The sequence below is a fragment of the Stegodyphus dumicola genome, chromosome X2 (assembly GCF_044657685.1).
Source record: "Stegodyphus dumicola isolate Sdum_Otavi_A_Nest chromosome X2, ASM4465768v1".
Classification (NCBI taxonomy): domain Eukaryota; kingdom Metazoa; phylum Arthropoda; class Arachnida; order Araneae; family Eresidae; genus Stegodyphus; species Stegodyphus dumicola.
The window spans coordinates 37,324,079-37,339,088 of record NC_140781.1 but is presented as its reverse complement, the minus strand read 5'-3'; the positions used below and the strand labels follow the sequence as shown (position 1 = coordinate 37,339,088).

General features: G+C 31.6%; 1 protein-coding gene across 1 annotated transcript in view; it reads right to left on the bottom strand.

The window, feature by feature from the left end:
- Window positions 1-10,517: 10,517 nt before the first annotated feature.
- LOC118186144 (eukaryotic translation initiation factor 4H-like) overlaps window positions 10,518-15,010 on the bottom strand; it is a 68,737-nt gene continuing 64,244 nt past the window's right edge. Inside the window, exon 7 of the mRNA XM_035356186.2 lies at window positions 10,518-11,152. Within this exon, the coding sequence (XP_035212077.1) occupies window positions 10,962-11,152 (191 nt within the window). The 3' untranslated portion in view covers window positions 10,518-10,961. The remainder of the gene's footprint in view (window positions 11,153-15,010) is intronic.

The following is a 15,010-nucleotide window of genomic DNA, read 5'->3' as shown; positions in this document are numbered from 1 at the left end:
CATCTAAAATCCCCAATGCAAACTCTAATTACATAGTTTACCAATCTTAACCTCAATGATAAACAGTCAGATTTCATCAGTTAAAGCAGATGAAAATAATTACATTAAGTGAATTTCTTCTGGTTTTAAAGAGCTGTAGGGAAACTAGATTCTGTTGTGAGAATCCATATTTTTCTAGCAAAGAATGGTAATTTTCAAGACTGTACATTTTCAATTAAGAAAATCATCCTTTTTTTTTTTTTTTTTAACACAGCACTATAAATGACTCAGATCTTTAAAACAGATGTATACATTTTCTGTTCGAAATTTAAATGTGTCGGCATCCAATGGATAACGTGCCAAGATTTACATACATAAAATACCCAGACCTGTCAATATATGCTATTACCTCAAAATTGAAAATACAAAACATCTATTGAATTTACATAAATGTCAGATTCTTAAGGCAAGCTGCTTTGATCAGAGTATCTCTGAAACAGAATATGCAATAGATGGTATTTACCAAAGATGGTTTGAAATCATTGATATTTCAAGTTATGGGTGTTCTCAACCTTTCCAATACTTGAGCAGCATGGGCTGTGTTTTGCCTCATCTGCAGCTACAAGAATACTGTGGCTGACATTATACATAAAGTCAACGACAGCGATAAACTTTGTGTGTTCAAATATACCATTTTTCATGCACTAAAACAAATCTTCATATTTATTTATGTATTTATGTTCAAAGCTGCAAGTGCTTGTAAACGGAATGCAACATTGGACTATTTATACTTTGAAGACAAAAGCATCACAGTTAAACAAATTTTTGTTTCACCATATGCAGGCAAGTTCCTGAGTGATGCTTATCCAAGAATTCAATTTACTCAAGAGTGAAAGTAATATTTTTTTGGGGGAAAAGGGGGTTGACCATTTGGACCCTTAGTTGAACAAGCTCAACCAGCTCATACCTTCGTCAACTTCACGGCTAACCAAATAGATCTCCTTATGGTGAGACGATTGTTTGACAGAAATGGCTTCACGTTTGAAGAAAATTAAAGAATTTTAAGAATATGATGAATTTCCCTAACCTCAACCAGCTCGTACCTTTGTCAAATTCATGGCTAACCAAATACATCTCCTTATGGTGAGATGATTGTTTGACAGAAATAAGGTTCGAAGAAAATTAAAGAATTTTAAGAATATGATGAAATTTCCCTTTATTACCATACATGCAAATTCAAAGAGTATGAATTCAGTGAATCTGATATATTTAATGATCAGCATGATTGAACGAAATAAAACTCTTTCTCAATTTACATGAATGATTAGACAATTGAAATTTTTTGATAAAATCAAAGTGTTAATCTACATTTTATATCTGATGTTCTATGAAAGAGGAATTTTCTTTGCATTTATAATGATCTTATATCAGTATCCTCCTATTTTGTTAATACTTTGAAGTATTAATTATTCTCTGCTGAAACTTAAATTTTTGTCAGGATTAATTTACATTGCCCTTGGTATAATTCCTCATTCAGAGATGTGAAATCAGCATTAAATGTTTTCAAATTAGATGCTTTCTTATCATTCTATTGCAGTCAGTCACTGAGTTGCTTCATTAACATAACTAAATAATTTTCTTGATATATTTATCAGTGAATTAATAAAAATTTCAATATCTTTGTTCTAGAATTAAAAAAAAAATTTTATTAAGATGCAAAAGATAAACTGGCCCTTTTCGATGTACATTTCCTCAAAATCTGCTGTAGATACACGCTTGAAATTTTTTGTGTAATTAAAGTATACCTATCTATACTGCAATGAGCTTTTGAAATATTTTGAAGTTTAGAGTAATTTACAGAATATTTTGTTAGGCATAGTAAAATTTAGCACTTTTCTCACACAAGAAAATAAAATTTTTTTTTTCCCCAAAGTTTATCACAAAAAGCTCATTTTAGTAAATATTAGGAAACCTAATAAATAAACCATAAAAATTTTAGATACCTGTGAGCAGTAGTTCATGAGAAAGTTACTTCGAGAATAAAAAATCACGTTTGGAGAAAAACGTGTTTTTATGTAAACATCCTCATTGATCAAAGTAGTCGATGACAAATTAAAACTAGATTTTTTACAATTCTAATTTTCATGGAGATTAAAGAATGATATTTTTAGGAAGATAAAAGTGTAAAGAATTTGAAAATGCAAAAATCCAAAATCAAATTTTTTTTGAAGATTTTGGGGTTTCAACACCCCTTTGAAGCAATCCATAACATCAGAACAGAAAATTAATTTCATTATTTATGCCAATATTTAAAAGAAGTTCTGAAAAAAATCACAGTATGCAGTTTCCCAGCTCAACAATCCACAATCAAAATGTGAATCATATTTGCATATGCATGCACATGAATATAGGAAATTAGATTGTCTCATAAAACACATAATATCTGATCACTCTGCTTCTGAAAAATGTCCCTTTGAATATAAGCATTCTCTCTACACACACACACACACATATATATTTAGAGATAACTATGTTAATTTTTTAAAATATGTGATAATGCCCACTGCAGTTTCTGAGACTTAACCAAGTATAAGCTAAAATGTTGAATTCTTCCAACAGAAAATTATTGTACTATATCATGTGCACAAGTCAAAAATTAATTGATTTGGTTATGCAGAGCACCTAACTGTTGCTAAATTAATATTATCCATTAGAAATAAAGAAAATGATTATTGTGTATTTATGAGCAAAGCATAGCTATAAAATAACAAATAACTTGTACATTATGCATTGTGCACAGTTAGAACACATTTAAATCAGGTTTTTAAAGAAATTCATAGAACTGCTACAGTACAAAGTCTGAAATCCGGGCTCGTCGGGACTTCTGCAATTCCGGATTTTTTCGGCTATTAGATCATCAGTTTAAATCTAGCTGGCATGTAGAAATTATAAAATTAAAAATATGAAATCATGATTTATGATCTAAAAAGTATCAAAATTTACACACACACACAAAAAAAAAAAAAAAAAAAAAGTTTAATATTTATTTGTTAACCTTATTAAAAACATTTATTTCAATGCAAGTTTTTTAAAGTTGCTTCATTTTTTTTTGTGCTAATACTTTCTCTTTAATTCTGTAGACAGACATAATCTCTTCTTCAGTTACATTGTTGAAGTCATGTAAGAGTTGTGTAGAGAATTTCGACTAACTTGTAAATCGAAATTCTTTCGTTTTCAGTAACTTCTCTGCCACTTTTTTCACTATCGGTATCGGTATCGGTATTTTCTGGATCTAGAACCATTCTACAGATTTTGCCATTCATTAATTGACTGATGACTGAGAAGCATTGTCATCACAATGAAAAACTTCTTATATATAATCTTCATTTATTACCGCTTCTCCACATTTCTTTACAAAATCCGTTAATTGGAAAATTTCCCCTTTCTTTTGTGATATCCAAAACCCTTTAACATTAGTGGCTATCGTCATCAAATTAAGCTATCCTTCACTATACATATTTGGCAATGCATCATGAGCTTGACGACTAACAAGTTGTTCCGTTAAATTTTATCTTGCTTCTATCGCGCACAGAGACAATTAAGCCTGAATTGTATTAGTTTAGTTATTTATTATATCATCTATTTCTTGCATACGCTTAATAGAGTTCTGAATAAATAAATTTACACTATATTTAAGCCTTATTGAGAGCCGGTGCTAGATACCTTACCGCCTGATGCAGTCTCTGCGAGTTTTAAATTCTCTGACTTGATGCGGCCACACGAGCCCTGGTGCTGGTTCTGGATTTATGTGAATAACAAATGAGTTATTCTTAATTCAGATAGCCCTAAATGTAATCTTTGGGTCTATGAGTATCATCAACAAAGTCTATTTTTAGCATATGGAAAGAAATTTTTGTTAAATGTTTCCTTGTCAACATTTTTTAACGCAAATCTGTAACCATCGTGAAGCATTATGTCAACTAAAAGGTTACCATACTCCTTTGTTATTTAATTACTAACAAAAAAAATTGTATAGGCATTGCTACATGAGTCATTGCTCAAGTTGTCGTGTTGATAAACATGTAGTGATGAAAGGAAAGTATAATAAGTAATCATTCGCCAGGTTGGTGTCAGATCATTGATGTATCTATGTGGAATTTTTCAATTTGAGATGTGTGCCAAGCAGATATGCAGCAACGGTGCCAAATTGCTGATCGTACAAATTTATGCTAAAATGATCGTTTCTTCAATAACAAGGTTTTTTTATTTAGTGTCGAAGTGAAATTAAGAATCAGGACTCTAAAGATGTTTTATTACGCACGGAAGGGGGGGAATCAAATGCACATGTGTAAAGCCTACTAGAAAGACACTGTTGGTGGTTTTATCATTCCGAATAATAGACGTCCAGATTTCGGACTTTGTAGTGTAATAGTAATCTTGAAATTGGTTACATTAAGAGTATGAAAGTTATTTGGCTTTTCTGAAACACATTTAGTTGAAATTTTACTAAGGAGATATAGTTAACATTTAATTTGGCATTTATGGAAAATAGCAGGAAACTCCAGACAACCAATTCGTTTTAACATGCAATAAATTTAGGTGATTTCATTTATTTTATTCATTTGGCTTATAAGCAGGGGGAAGTTTGTACTTCATTTATAAAAATGCAATTCTCTTTCAAAATACCTTACATGGCACATTAAAAAATTGTAAATGACAATATCAGCTTTTATTAATACACATACAAAACTGATACCTATGAAATTTAACATAAACTCAGTTTTAAAATGAAGTTCTTTCTCCAAACCACCATTTATTTCTGAGATTTTAATTTTGAAGTACAAGTAATGATTGCATATTTATATCAGAAGAATGCTGGTGTATCAGAAATACACATATTTAAATATATCCTTGGGCTGCAACAAAAATCACTTAAAAGAAGCCACTAAAATATTAAAATATTTGGTATACATGTAAATGTAATGGCACTTCTGGCTTATTTAATGGAAGAAATTACCCCACAATAAGGCTTCAGTATAAAGATGCCACTTTAACACATCATGAGAAAATAAACATTCATAAGAATGCTTTTGCATAAAGGTGTGCACATTAGTTTTAAGCCAGGGGAGTGCTATGCAAGTAGATTTTAGTTTGCTACTCTAACAAAACAACTGACAATTCTGCTTGAAATAGTGGTGATCCCGCATAAAGATGCATATATGTTTGCAAAGGTTGCTTACTTCAAATTAGAAACTGTTTGGCATATGGGAACATGCACATTTATCCTACAGCACCATTGATAGTTTCTAGCTTTTTAAGCAGTAGCAGACTAGCAAAAAGCTGCAGAAACAATTTTGATGAGGAACTCTTATGAAAGCATCTTACCAATTTTTTAAATTGCAAGAAACAATTTTTTAATGTAGCAATTTTGAGAACTGTATGATGCAAGTTTACTAGAAAACTGATATAAATATTTAATATATGCATTCAAAAATTAAGAGAAAAATTATTTAAAAAAATTTCAAAATGTCTCCTCTTGTATACAGGGAATAATGCACACACACACAAAGAAGATTTGAACAAGAAACATAAAAAAGTTTCTAAATTAAAGTTTCTTTACCTTCCATTTTTATACATTAGGATTGGGAAAAAAAAAAAAAGCCTCTTGCGCATCGCCAAGGGTATCAGAAAATTATCGCTTATGCGTCAAAATAAACTACTATGGCTTCCAAAAATTAAGGGATAAAGCACAAAAAATAGCAATAACTCATCCAAAAATAAGGTAATATACAAAATTGAATATGTTGTCAAGTAAGATTTGTTGAGAAAAAGTACAGTATGCAAATTAGTGGCCATGCAATCGGAATGCATCATCTGTGAGGAACATAAAATAGCATGTTTGAGAGAAAGCCTGTAAATTTCGCTGTGATACTGAGAAGAAATCTGGGATAGCCAATTTCAAACATTGACCTCCAGGCATCATTTGCTCGAAGAACTGCGATGGAGAACTATTGGTAGAGTAGTGGCAAGAAAAAAGTCAGACAGAAGTAGCCAGATCGTGAAATGCAAGTCCTTCTGTGGTTCATAGACTTTAGCAACAATTTTCTAACCACAGATTTAGCAACCACGAGGTTCAGTCAATGATGGCCAGAAGGTTCAGTGTCGATGATCGATATTTGTGGTTATGAGCATAAAGAAACACAACCACATCTCCTACTCAGCTAAGATCGGTTGTTCTCTTTATGGATGAGTTCAGGTTTAGCCTTTGGCAAGAAATATTAGGCATTATTTGATTTGGAGGCAACATGTAACTCGTTATCTATGATACAATCGTGAAAGAGGTACATACGGAGGAGACAGTGCCTGTGTTTGGGGTTGCATCTCTTTCGGTGGATGCACAGACCTCCATGTCTTTCCACATGGAATCGTGAACGCTTAGGCCTATACAGATAACATTCTTGATACTTATGCGCACCCTTATGCTGGGGCAACAGATGACGAGTTCCTGCTATAAGATGACAACGCTAGACTGCACAGGACTCACATAGTGGATGATATTTTCAGCAGCAAACAACTCAGTATATGGAGTTAGTTGCCAGCTCAGTCAGTGGATCTGAATCTTATCGAGCATGTTTGAGATGCCTGAGGAAGATGCACAGCTGCTGTCAATCCTCATCTTCAGACTCTCGCAACTTCTTTGCAAGACCAATGGCTCTGACTTCCTATAGAACTGATAGCAACACACATCACTTATTACTTCTGGGAAAGATCAAATTCAATATTGAAGGTAATTTTCCTATACCAAACTGGCACATTCAATTTTTTCACTTTATATATATGCTAAGTGCTGTAACACCATAATTGTCTGGTAATTTCATTTCATGTAATTTTATACCTTACTATGTATTACATACTATGATTAGGTTTCATTAAATTCTACACGTAATTTTTTTAGTAATCATCATTTCTGCGATTTTTTCTCAATTTACGATTAGCCAGTGTATCACATACTCTAAAGCAGCAGTCGTCAACTCTTAGAACTTCACGGACCACTACATATACGATTTTATATTTGGTGAACAACTAATGCGAATTAAAAAAAAGGTAAATACATTTATGCAATAATAATCAGCAAACTACACATATTTCGTTCACATTGAAAAATTACATGAAAAGTACAAAAATCTTACCTTCTTGTACAGAAAACTCCATATGACTGAAAAAGAACTTCACGAAAAGCAAGAAGGAATCAGCAAACACAAAGCAATATCCATAAACTAACAGTGTTATGCTGCCAATTTTTAATTACTGTAAACATAATAATCATTGCTTATTCAGCAATGGTGCCATTGATCAAGAGTTAGACAAAACAAAAAGTACCAGTGATGCAGTTATAAACAAGAATGCAGATGTTCTCATAAAAATCCATCAAGATGCCTACTGACACAGAGAAAAACTGCGTTCTTAATGACCACAATAGCATATGTTTGTAATTCAAAAGGAAAGAGAATTCCAGTTTGCACTATTAGTGATAACAGCAGCATATCCATGGATGCCAACTCTCACTTGTCGCAAAAGGTAGCTAAATTTCGCTAAATTAAGAATGAATTTCGCTAAAAGCAGTAGCTAAAATTTAAAAAAGTATAATCCACATTCCACAATAGATTTTGTTACTCATCATTTCTTAAACTGAATTCTTCATAAAAATACGAACAAGGTCCCAATTTTTCTGCAGACCATCAAAAAGTTTTCACGGACCACCGGTTGGCAACTGCTATTCTAGAGACTAATAAAATAAATACATTCTAGAGTATTGTTGTTGAAAATAAGTTTGAATTTTAAATAAATACATCACTCATATAAACAATTTGTAAGGTGCTCTCTTGTCACTTCCAAAAAATAAAACTAACAATAAATATTAGTTGGCCAAAAGAAAATTAAGTAAATAAAATTAAATGAAAGTATGAATAAAATACAAATCACATGCCATCTGAAACACCTGAAGCTTCTGAATACGATTTTTTCTAGACACTGTGAATATTAGTAAAATCCAATGCTACACTGCATTAATTTACAACACAAATACATCACAAATCAATAAAAAAAATTCTACATAATTGGAAAATTTTCAAGACTCATGAAATTAATGTTTAAAAGTGTAAGTTTTTTTAAAGCTCTAAATGGAAATTATAAGCATAGTTGTTGATTATTTCTACAATACTTATTCCTTTTTTTTAAGGAACACAAATACTTAAATAGATAATTAAATAATACAATATATAAAAATGAAACGTAAATGTCAGCAATTCTCAAGTCGGTGTCGTATTTTCTCATTCTGTCTTAGGTACCTCAAATAGTTTGAAAAACATGTTCTTCTTTCACACGCTAATTACTTCAAAGAAACTTTACAGAAGAAAGACTTGACAAAATACATAACAGGTTGAAAATGAGAATATGTGATTGTTTCTGTAAAGGTTAAAGTAAATGTGCATTTATATCATGGAATCTGAAAATTGTTTTCTACCCAAATTTTATTATGCAAGACTGCATCATACAGGAGAAAGTGACAGTGATTTTCACATCCCTAGGGATACACAGAGTTAACATGGGAAAAAAAAAAAAAAAAAAAAAAATATATGAGACCCTAGTGGCCTAATAAAATTTCAGATACTGTTATTTGAAGGTTTATGGTTAGAGAAAAATTTTTGAATGGCAGCAACCACTTTTTTCCGTGCAAATTAATCAGTGCATTGAAAACCCATAAAAGAGATTGGAACGATATATTTATAAAGAAAATTGCTGGCATAAAACATCTATTCAGAACAGCTCTGTAAAGGACCAATGAAAACACAGACAGCAGGTGCACTGATGCACTTCACGTAATTCACAAGGATAGACAGTAGAAGAATCAATCACAGAACACTCTGAAGAAAGCATTGCTTGTGGGAATTCCTTAACAAACAGCGTGAAAAGACCATTTCTTTAATCAGATGTTCAAACATGCTAATGAGATGCAACTTGGTGAACTGATAAAGGTCCTATTATCTGAACAGGGAAAATGCTGTCGAGCAATGCAAGTTTATCACAGAAACCATATTTTTTTATAAAAACTGTACATTATTTGGTAAAAGAATTTGAAGAAACTGGATACAGGTGTGATACCACGATCTGGACGACCGTGTATTCATGTTGAATTTGTTGCACAAGTGCATAATACAATTATTGCAGGTCTACTGCATATAACAAGAAGTGTTGCCTGTAGTTTGGATGTAATGAAAACCAATAGTCAGGCTGCTGCCGATGTTTCCTTATCAATTCCCACTCATCCAGATGTTGCAACTTGGATCTAAGCAGCATGTCTTTTTTCCTCATCACATATAATGAAGATAGAAAGTACCCGCTGTGGATATTAAGAATGGATGAGGCACACTGACTGGGAATGTAAACTCCCAAGAACTGCATTCACTGGGCTGACGAAAATCCTTACAATGTGGTACCAGCATCTTTACACAAAGTGACTGTATGGTGAGGCAACACACAAACACATTCATTGTCAGTTCCTACTTCAAAGAGGTCACTTCCACAAGCATGAAAACATTATCCAAAATCTAAAGTGCATCAGATCCGCAGGATTTGTTAGATTGCAATAAAACTGATTTGTTATTGAAAGATGCCATAAAACTGAAGGTTACAGATTCCTCTAGTGATGTTACATTCATCATTGTTATCAACGATCTCCCACATGCAATGCATTATTTGTGATAGTGACCCGCTGAAAACTTGACAATTACAATAAAAGTTTTTTTCCCCCTTTCCTCTCTTGCGTTGTCAATGATCCATTGCAATGCTCTTCTTTGAAATTGCTTTATGCCAGCAATTTTTCTCATACATGTATTGTTTCAATGCAATGTATAGCTTTCAATGAGCCGATTAATTTGCACACAAAAATGTATATGTCGCCATTTAAAAATTTTTTAAGGGTTAAATCATCATAATCTCAAACCATTACCTTCAAACTTTGCTAATTCTTTCCCTTTTACATTTAAGACATGAAGTAAGCCTTTCCACTGCTATTTAAAGTAGAAAATATTTATAAATTTTCTAATTTATTAGGGCCTTTATATATGTGCTGTTTATACACACAAAATTTAATATGTTTTATGTACATATGTTTAATTCCCATTGTTATAACTAGTTTTATTTACCAATATAAGGAGTACATGAGATACATACACAGTTACAGGGAATTACATAAAAAATAAGGGTGTCACTGCTTCTCAATGGCATTGAAGCACTAAATGCTAAATGTATGAACTGAGAGTGTAAATTTCCATAATCTCCCAAATATGTTTTACTTAATCATGATTAATTTTATCCTTATAAAAAACAGTGTTCACTATTTTGTTTTGAAAGCTGTATTCACTGACATATATATAACTGTATTCGTATTTTTAAATGCTACGAATATTTAGTCCCAACAACCTGGGAAAATCTTTACAACGAAGAAAAAGAAACATTCTTAAAGAAATCTAGCCATAAAGCTTTACACCAGAATTTATTTTATTCAATAGCAATGGCATAAATTGTCTGTGTAAATATAAGATTCATTTTACAGTCAGTAAAATTCTAGCCACATTAACTGCAATTACAATGAATAAATAGTATCAACATTCATATTGCATCTATAATTCTTTGTTCCAATCCCATACAAAATTTAAGAATAATGATATCTAAGGATATAATACTGATACAAATTTAATATTAACAACAGATATTACCTACACTTACATGAATTTCACGGTCTTTAGTTACAGGATTGCACAGTACATTTTAATTACTTGTCATCTGTTAACATGCTCTATAAACCATTCATTTTATTATTAAATAAAAACAAATGTATGTTAAGCTTTTTAAACTTAAAGCAGAAATATGAAAATAAAACTGTAGAGATATCACAAATACCAATTGCTTTTTAAAGGTTGTCACTTCACACCTATTTCTGAAGGATAATTAAATGGCAATTCGTCAACTTTCTTCTCCGTAAATACCTTTTCATCTCTAGGCTTTGCCTCTCCAAAAATGCTCGATCTATTTGATGTATCAGCCACAGCATTTACAGGATCTTTAACTGACCTTGGAAGTAATTTTAACCTAGGTCTTGCAGCAGCTTCCTCTACAGAATAAAAGATACCACAATTAAAGAAACAAAAAAAAAAAAAAAAAAAAAAAAAAAAAAAAAAGAGAGAGAGAGAGAGAGAGAGAATAATAAATAAATAAATAAAGAGACAGAGATTTTAGGGAGGTGAAGAGCATCCAGGTAAACCAAAACATAATATACAGATCTAATTTACAAATTTGTAAAAATAAACTGAAACTTAAAATCGCTCTAAATTCAAAATCATAAGCATGTTTTATGTCAATCAATTTTTTTTAACTCACAGGCAAAGTGCAAGTAAATAATAAACTACAAATCAGAAAGAGTATCTAAAACCATAAGTATACATGAATAGACACAGAGTATATTAAGTAATTAAATTACAACATCTAAATTTGTAAGCACTTTTATGTACATAATATAATACAGAGCTGGCCAAACTTCATGTCAGTAAGAGCCGCACTTTTCGAGAGCTGCACCTAGATTTTCTAAAAGCCACAAGTTCACATTTACATCATTATAGTAGTAGCAGAGGAGGTTTTAAATGGGAAGAAATCCCTGATAACTTCGTAAAAAGAGTCTAAACTAATTAATTACTTCTTTTTGGACACTGAATAGTTTTAATTTACCATATTTTATATGCACAAGCCGCACAAATTGACTGCAAGAGCCGTATCAAGCTCGCGAGCTGCACTTCGGCCACCTGATGTAATATGATAGTTTCCAGCAACTACAGTAACATTAATATAATCAAAGATAACCTCAAATAAGTAAAGTATTTAAAAATCAATTTACAAATTAAAAACCTCAAATTTCAACCTCAAACCCACTTCGCCAAAAACCTCAAATAACTTAAGTATTTAGAAATTAATTTACACAATAACAAAGTTGATTACTTTGACCTACAAATAGATAAAAATAATAGACATATCAAATACCTGATAACAGCATGACTTTTTTTGGACAAATGCCTTCCTCATTCAGAAGCCATATACAATTATGGGTATTTAAAAGAGTTGATAATTTATAAGTACTGCAAAAATCGATTATCATTTGTAGCAAAATGGAAATTGAAAAGCAGTAACTTAATGTTCAAATATATATTCTGAATGAAATCTCTTGCTTTTTCAGATGCTGTCATGGTTCATTTTACTTTTGAAGCATATGGATGCTTTCATAATCTACTTCCATTTAATTTGCTGAATTTTTGCCAGACCAGGAGAATCTCCAGAATTCTGGTGGACTTTTAATTTGTTAGTTTATACGTTACATACTTTTCATTGATGATGTGCATAAAATTTAATGTGTTTTCTAAGTTAGCAAAAACTATTTTCTTACTATTATACAGGAGCAGTGGAAGGTTGCTCATGGTCAGACTTCTTTCTCTTGACATTTGAATTTTAGTACAAAGTTCAAAATTCAGATGTCCAGTTAAGAGGAATAATATATTATTCAAACCTCCCACAAAACACTTTTTCAAACTGTGTAGGAATAAAGAATGTGATACTCAATGAGAAGCAAGTGATCTGAAAATCAATTTGTCTCCCGACTGCTTGAGATTAGATTTTGGTTTATTTGATTATGGCAAAGCACATGGCAGTTATCTTCCTAAGAGGAGGCTTCATGGAAGACTTCCTAAGGGAAATCAGCTTGCACCCACGTTACAAATAGCAAAACCACATAAATTTCCATGCAGCCAGCCTATTTGCCAGGTTATGAACACGACTTGATCCACCAGAGTCCAAAGACTTTACCACTCAACCACTGGTAAGCAAACCCATGGTTAACTACAAAATCATAATTGTTTACAGCATACAACAGGATTTTCCGACTACAAATTAATGTGGATCTTTTTACAGCTTTGTCTATACTTCTGAAGAACCTTTTTCTCTCTTTGAAGGTGACATGGTTAGAATATTTATCACAATGACCTTCAACAACAATACAAGCAAGATTTATATGCATATTTACATTTCAAGATGTAATACATTAAAGCCTGATAATATAATACATTATGTGACAAACATAAAAGCTAGTGTCAATCCAATAATACTGATTACAATTGGATAAGCTTTGATCTTTCATTTTTGCTCAGCCGCATGGAACAGCTAGGAACTGAGCATTAACTATAGGAATTTTGGCACACCTGTTAATTCCATAACAGAGAGAAGAAATTGGTAAATATTATGCAAAAGCTGCAAATGTTAGCATCTCTATGCAACTAAAAATTTTCTGGGTTTATTACTATGACTTGTTTTTAAAAAATCATTTTTGTTCATATTATGTACACATGGGTTAAGCAGAAGTGACAAATTTAACACATTACATCTTAATATAAAATATCTGGAATTATGAGAAAGAGTAAATTATCATAATTTGTTACAATCACTAAAAAAATTGGTTACGTTAAAGAGCTGATCTAACTTTGAATTTTCTAAATATACAGTAAAAATTCCAGCTATCAAGCATCAACTAGCCAGGCAGCTCAAAAAGATGAAATATTTAAAAATATTGGAAATTTTTCCCTCCTTTTTTTCTGAAACAAAAAATCATATAAGGAGACTTTTAAAGCATGTAGAGGACTATAACTCAAAGGAAACAAAAACATCTGCCAAACACAATGATTTAGCCCCAATAATCTACATTATAATATCATAATATGATCATAAGACCTTTGTCTTGGTTTTCTTGTAACAGCAATATAATTCTCAAGAAGCTGGTTTAGAATTTCTGAAGAGTATTAAGTTAACAAATATCTTTCTCCTTCAGGTTTGGAGAGCAGTAAAGTCACTGAACATTCGTAGTTTGATCCAGGGTTCAAATCTCGGCAAGCGGGCTGACAGCGTAGCCATTTTCGCGATTTTTCCCATGTGCAATATGAATATGAGCCAGGTCCCAGTGCAAAAACTTCATTTTGAAAAAATGATTACATTACGTAACCTGCCTTTAATGGAACAGCTTGCTTTGAAAAATTTACAAAATTATAAGATCCTGGCATCAAGAAAAGATAGTGCATCAAGGACACTTCAGATAAAAAATTGCGATACAATGAGCAAAATTTAGCCATTTAAGCTTTTACATGCTATACCTGTAACTTGTATAACTTAACTAACCAACTAAAAAGCAATTAGTTCTTTCAAATGGGTGCTGGAATGATTTGTGCAATCTCCACCAACTTTTATGATTGATACGTCTTCACAATTAAATACATACAGGCATGAAAGTGCAAGTTGGCAAAAAAAAAGCTGAACAACACGTGGACACAAAATTACACAAAAACTAAATGCGCACGCACGACCTAAAAAACACATTTTAATATAAAAAGTATTAAACATATAATTAAACTAAAATAATACTTGCACTTACTATTTTGCTATTAATTTTATCATCCACTTGTAAAAAAAATCAGTAAATCATCAAGAAATTGTAATGAATTAACCTTCTTTAAGATGCTCTTTATGTAACTTAATTTAATAGTTGATACATGAATACTGTATAAAACATTACAACATACTAATATATATATTTATGTTACATATTACTGCCCATTTTCAGGTAATGACACGTTTTAGAGATAATATATATATATATATATATATATATATATAACTGTTACTATAGCTTTCAATTATCTTCACTTTTAGTTCAATAAACAGTACTTTATATAAAACCAGAAAAAGTAGTCATGTGAGATAATATAGTAATAAAATAACATATAGTTAAAGGAGGAATATAAAATTTCAGTATGCCACTTTATACACGCTAAAACTTGCACATGCTCTGGATAACATCAATAGGCTATCCGTATGACCGACAAATGGCGCCAGCACCGATTGCTGAAATTATTGAAGTCAGCTCTCGTTTGACGATTGCTTG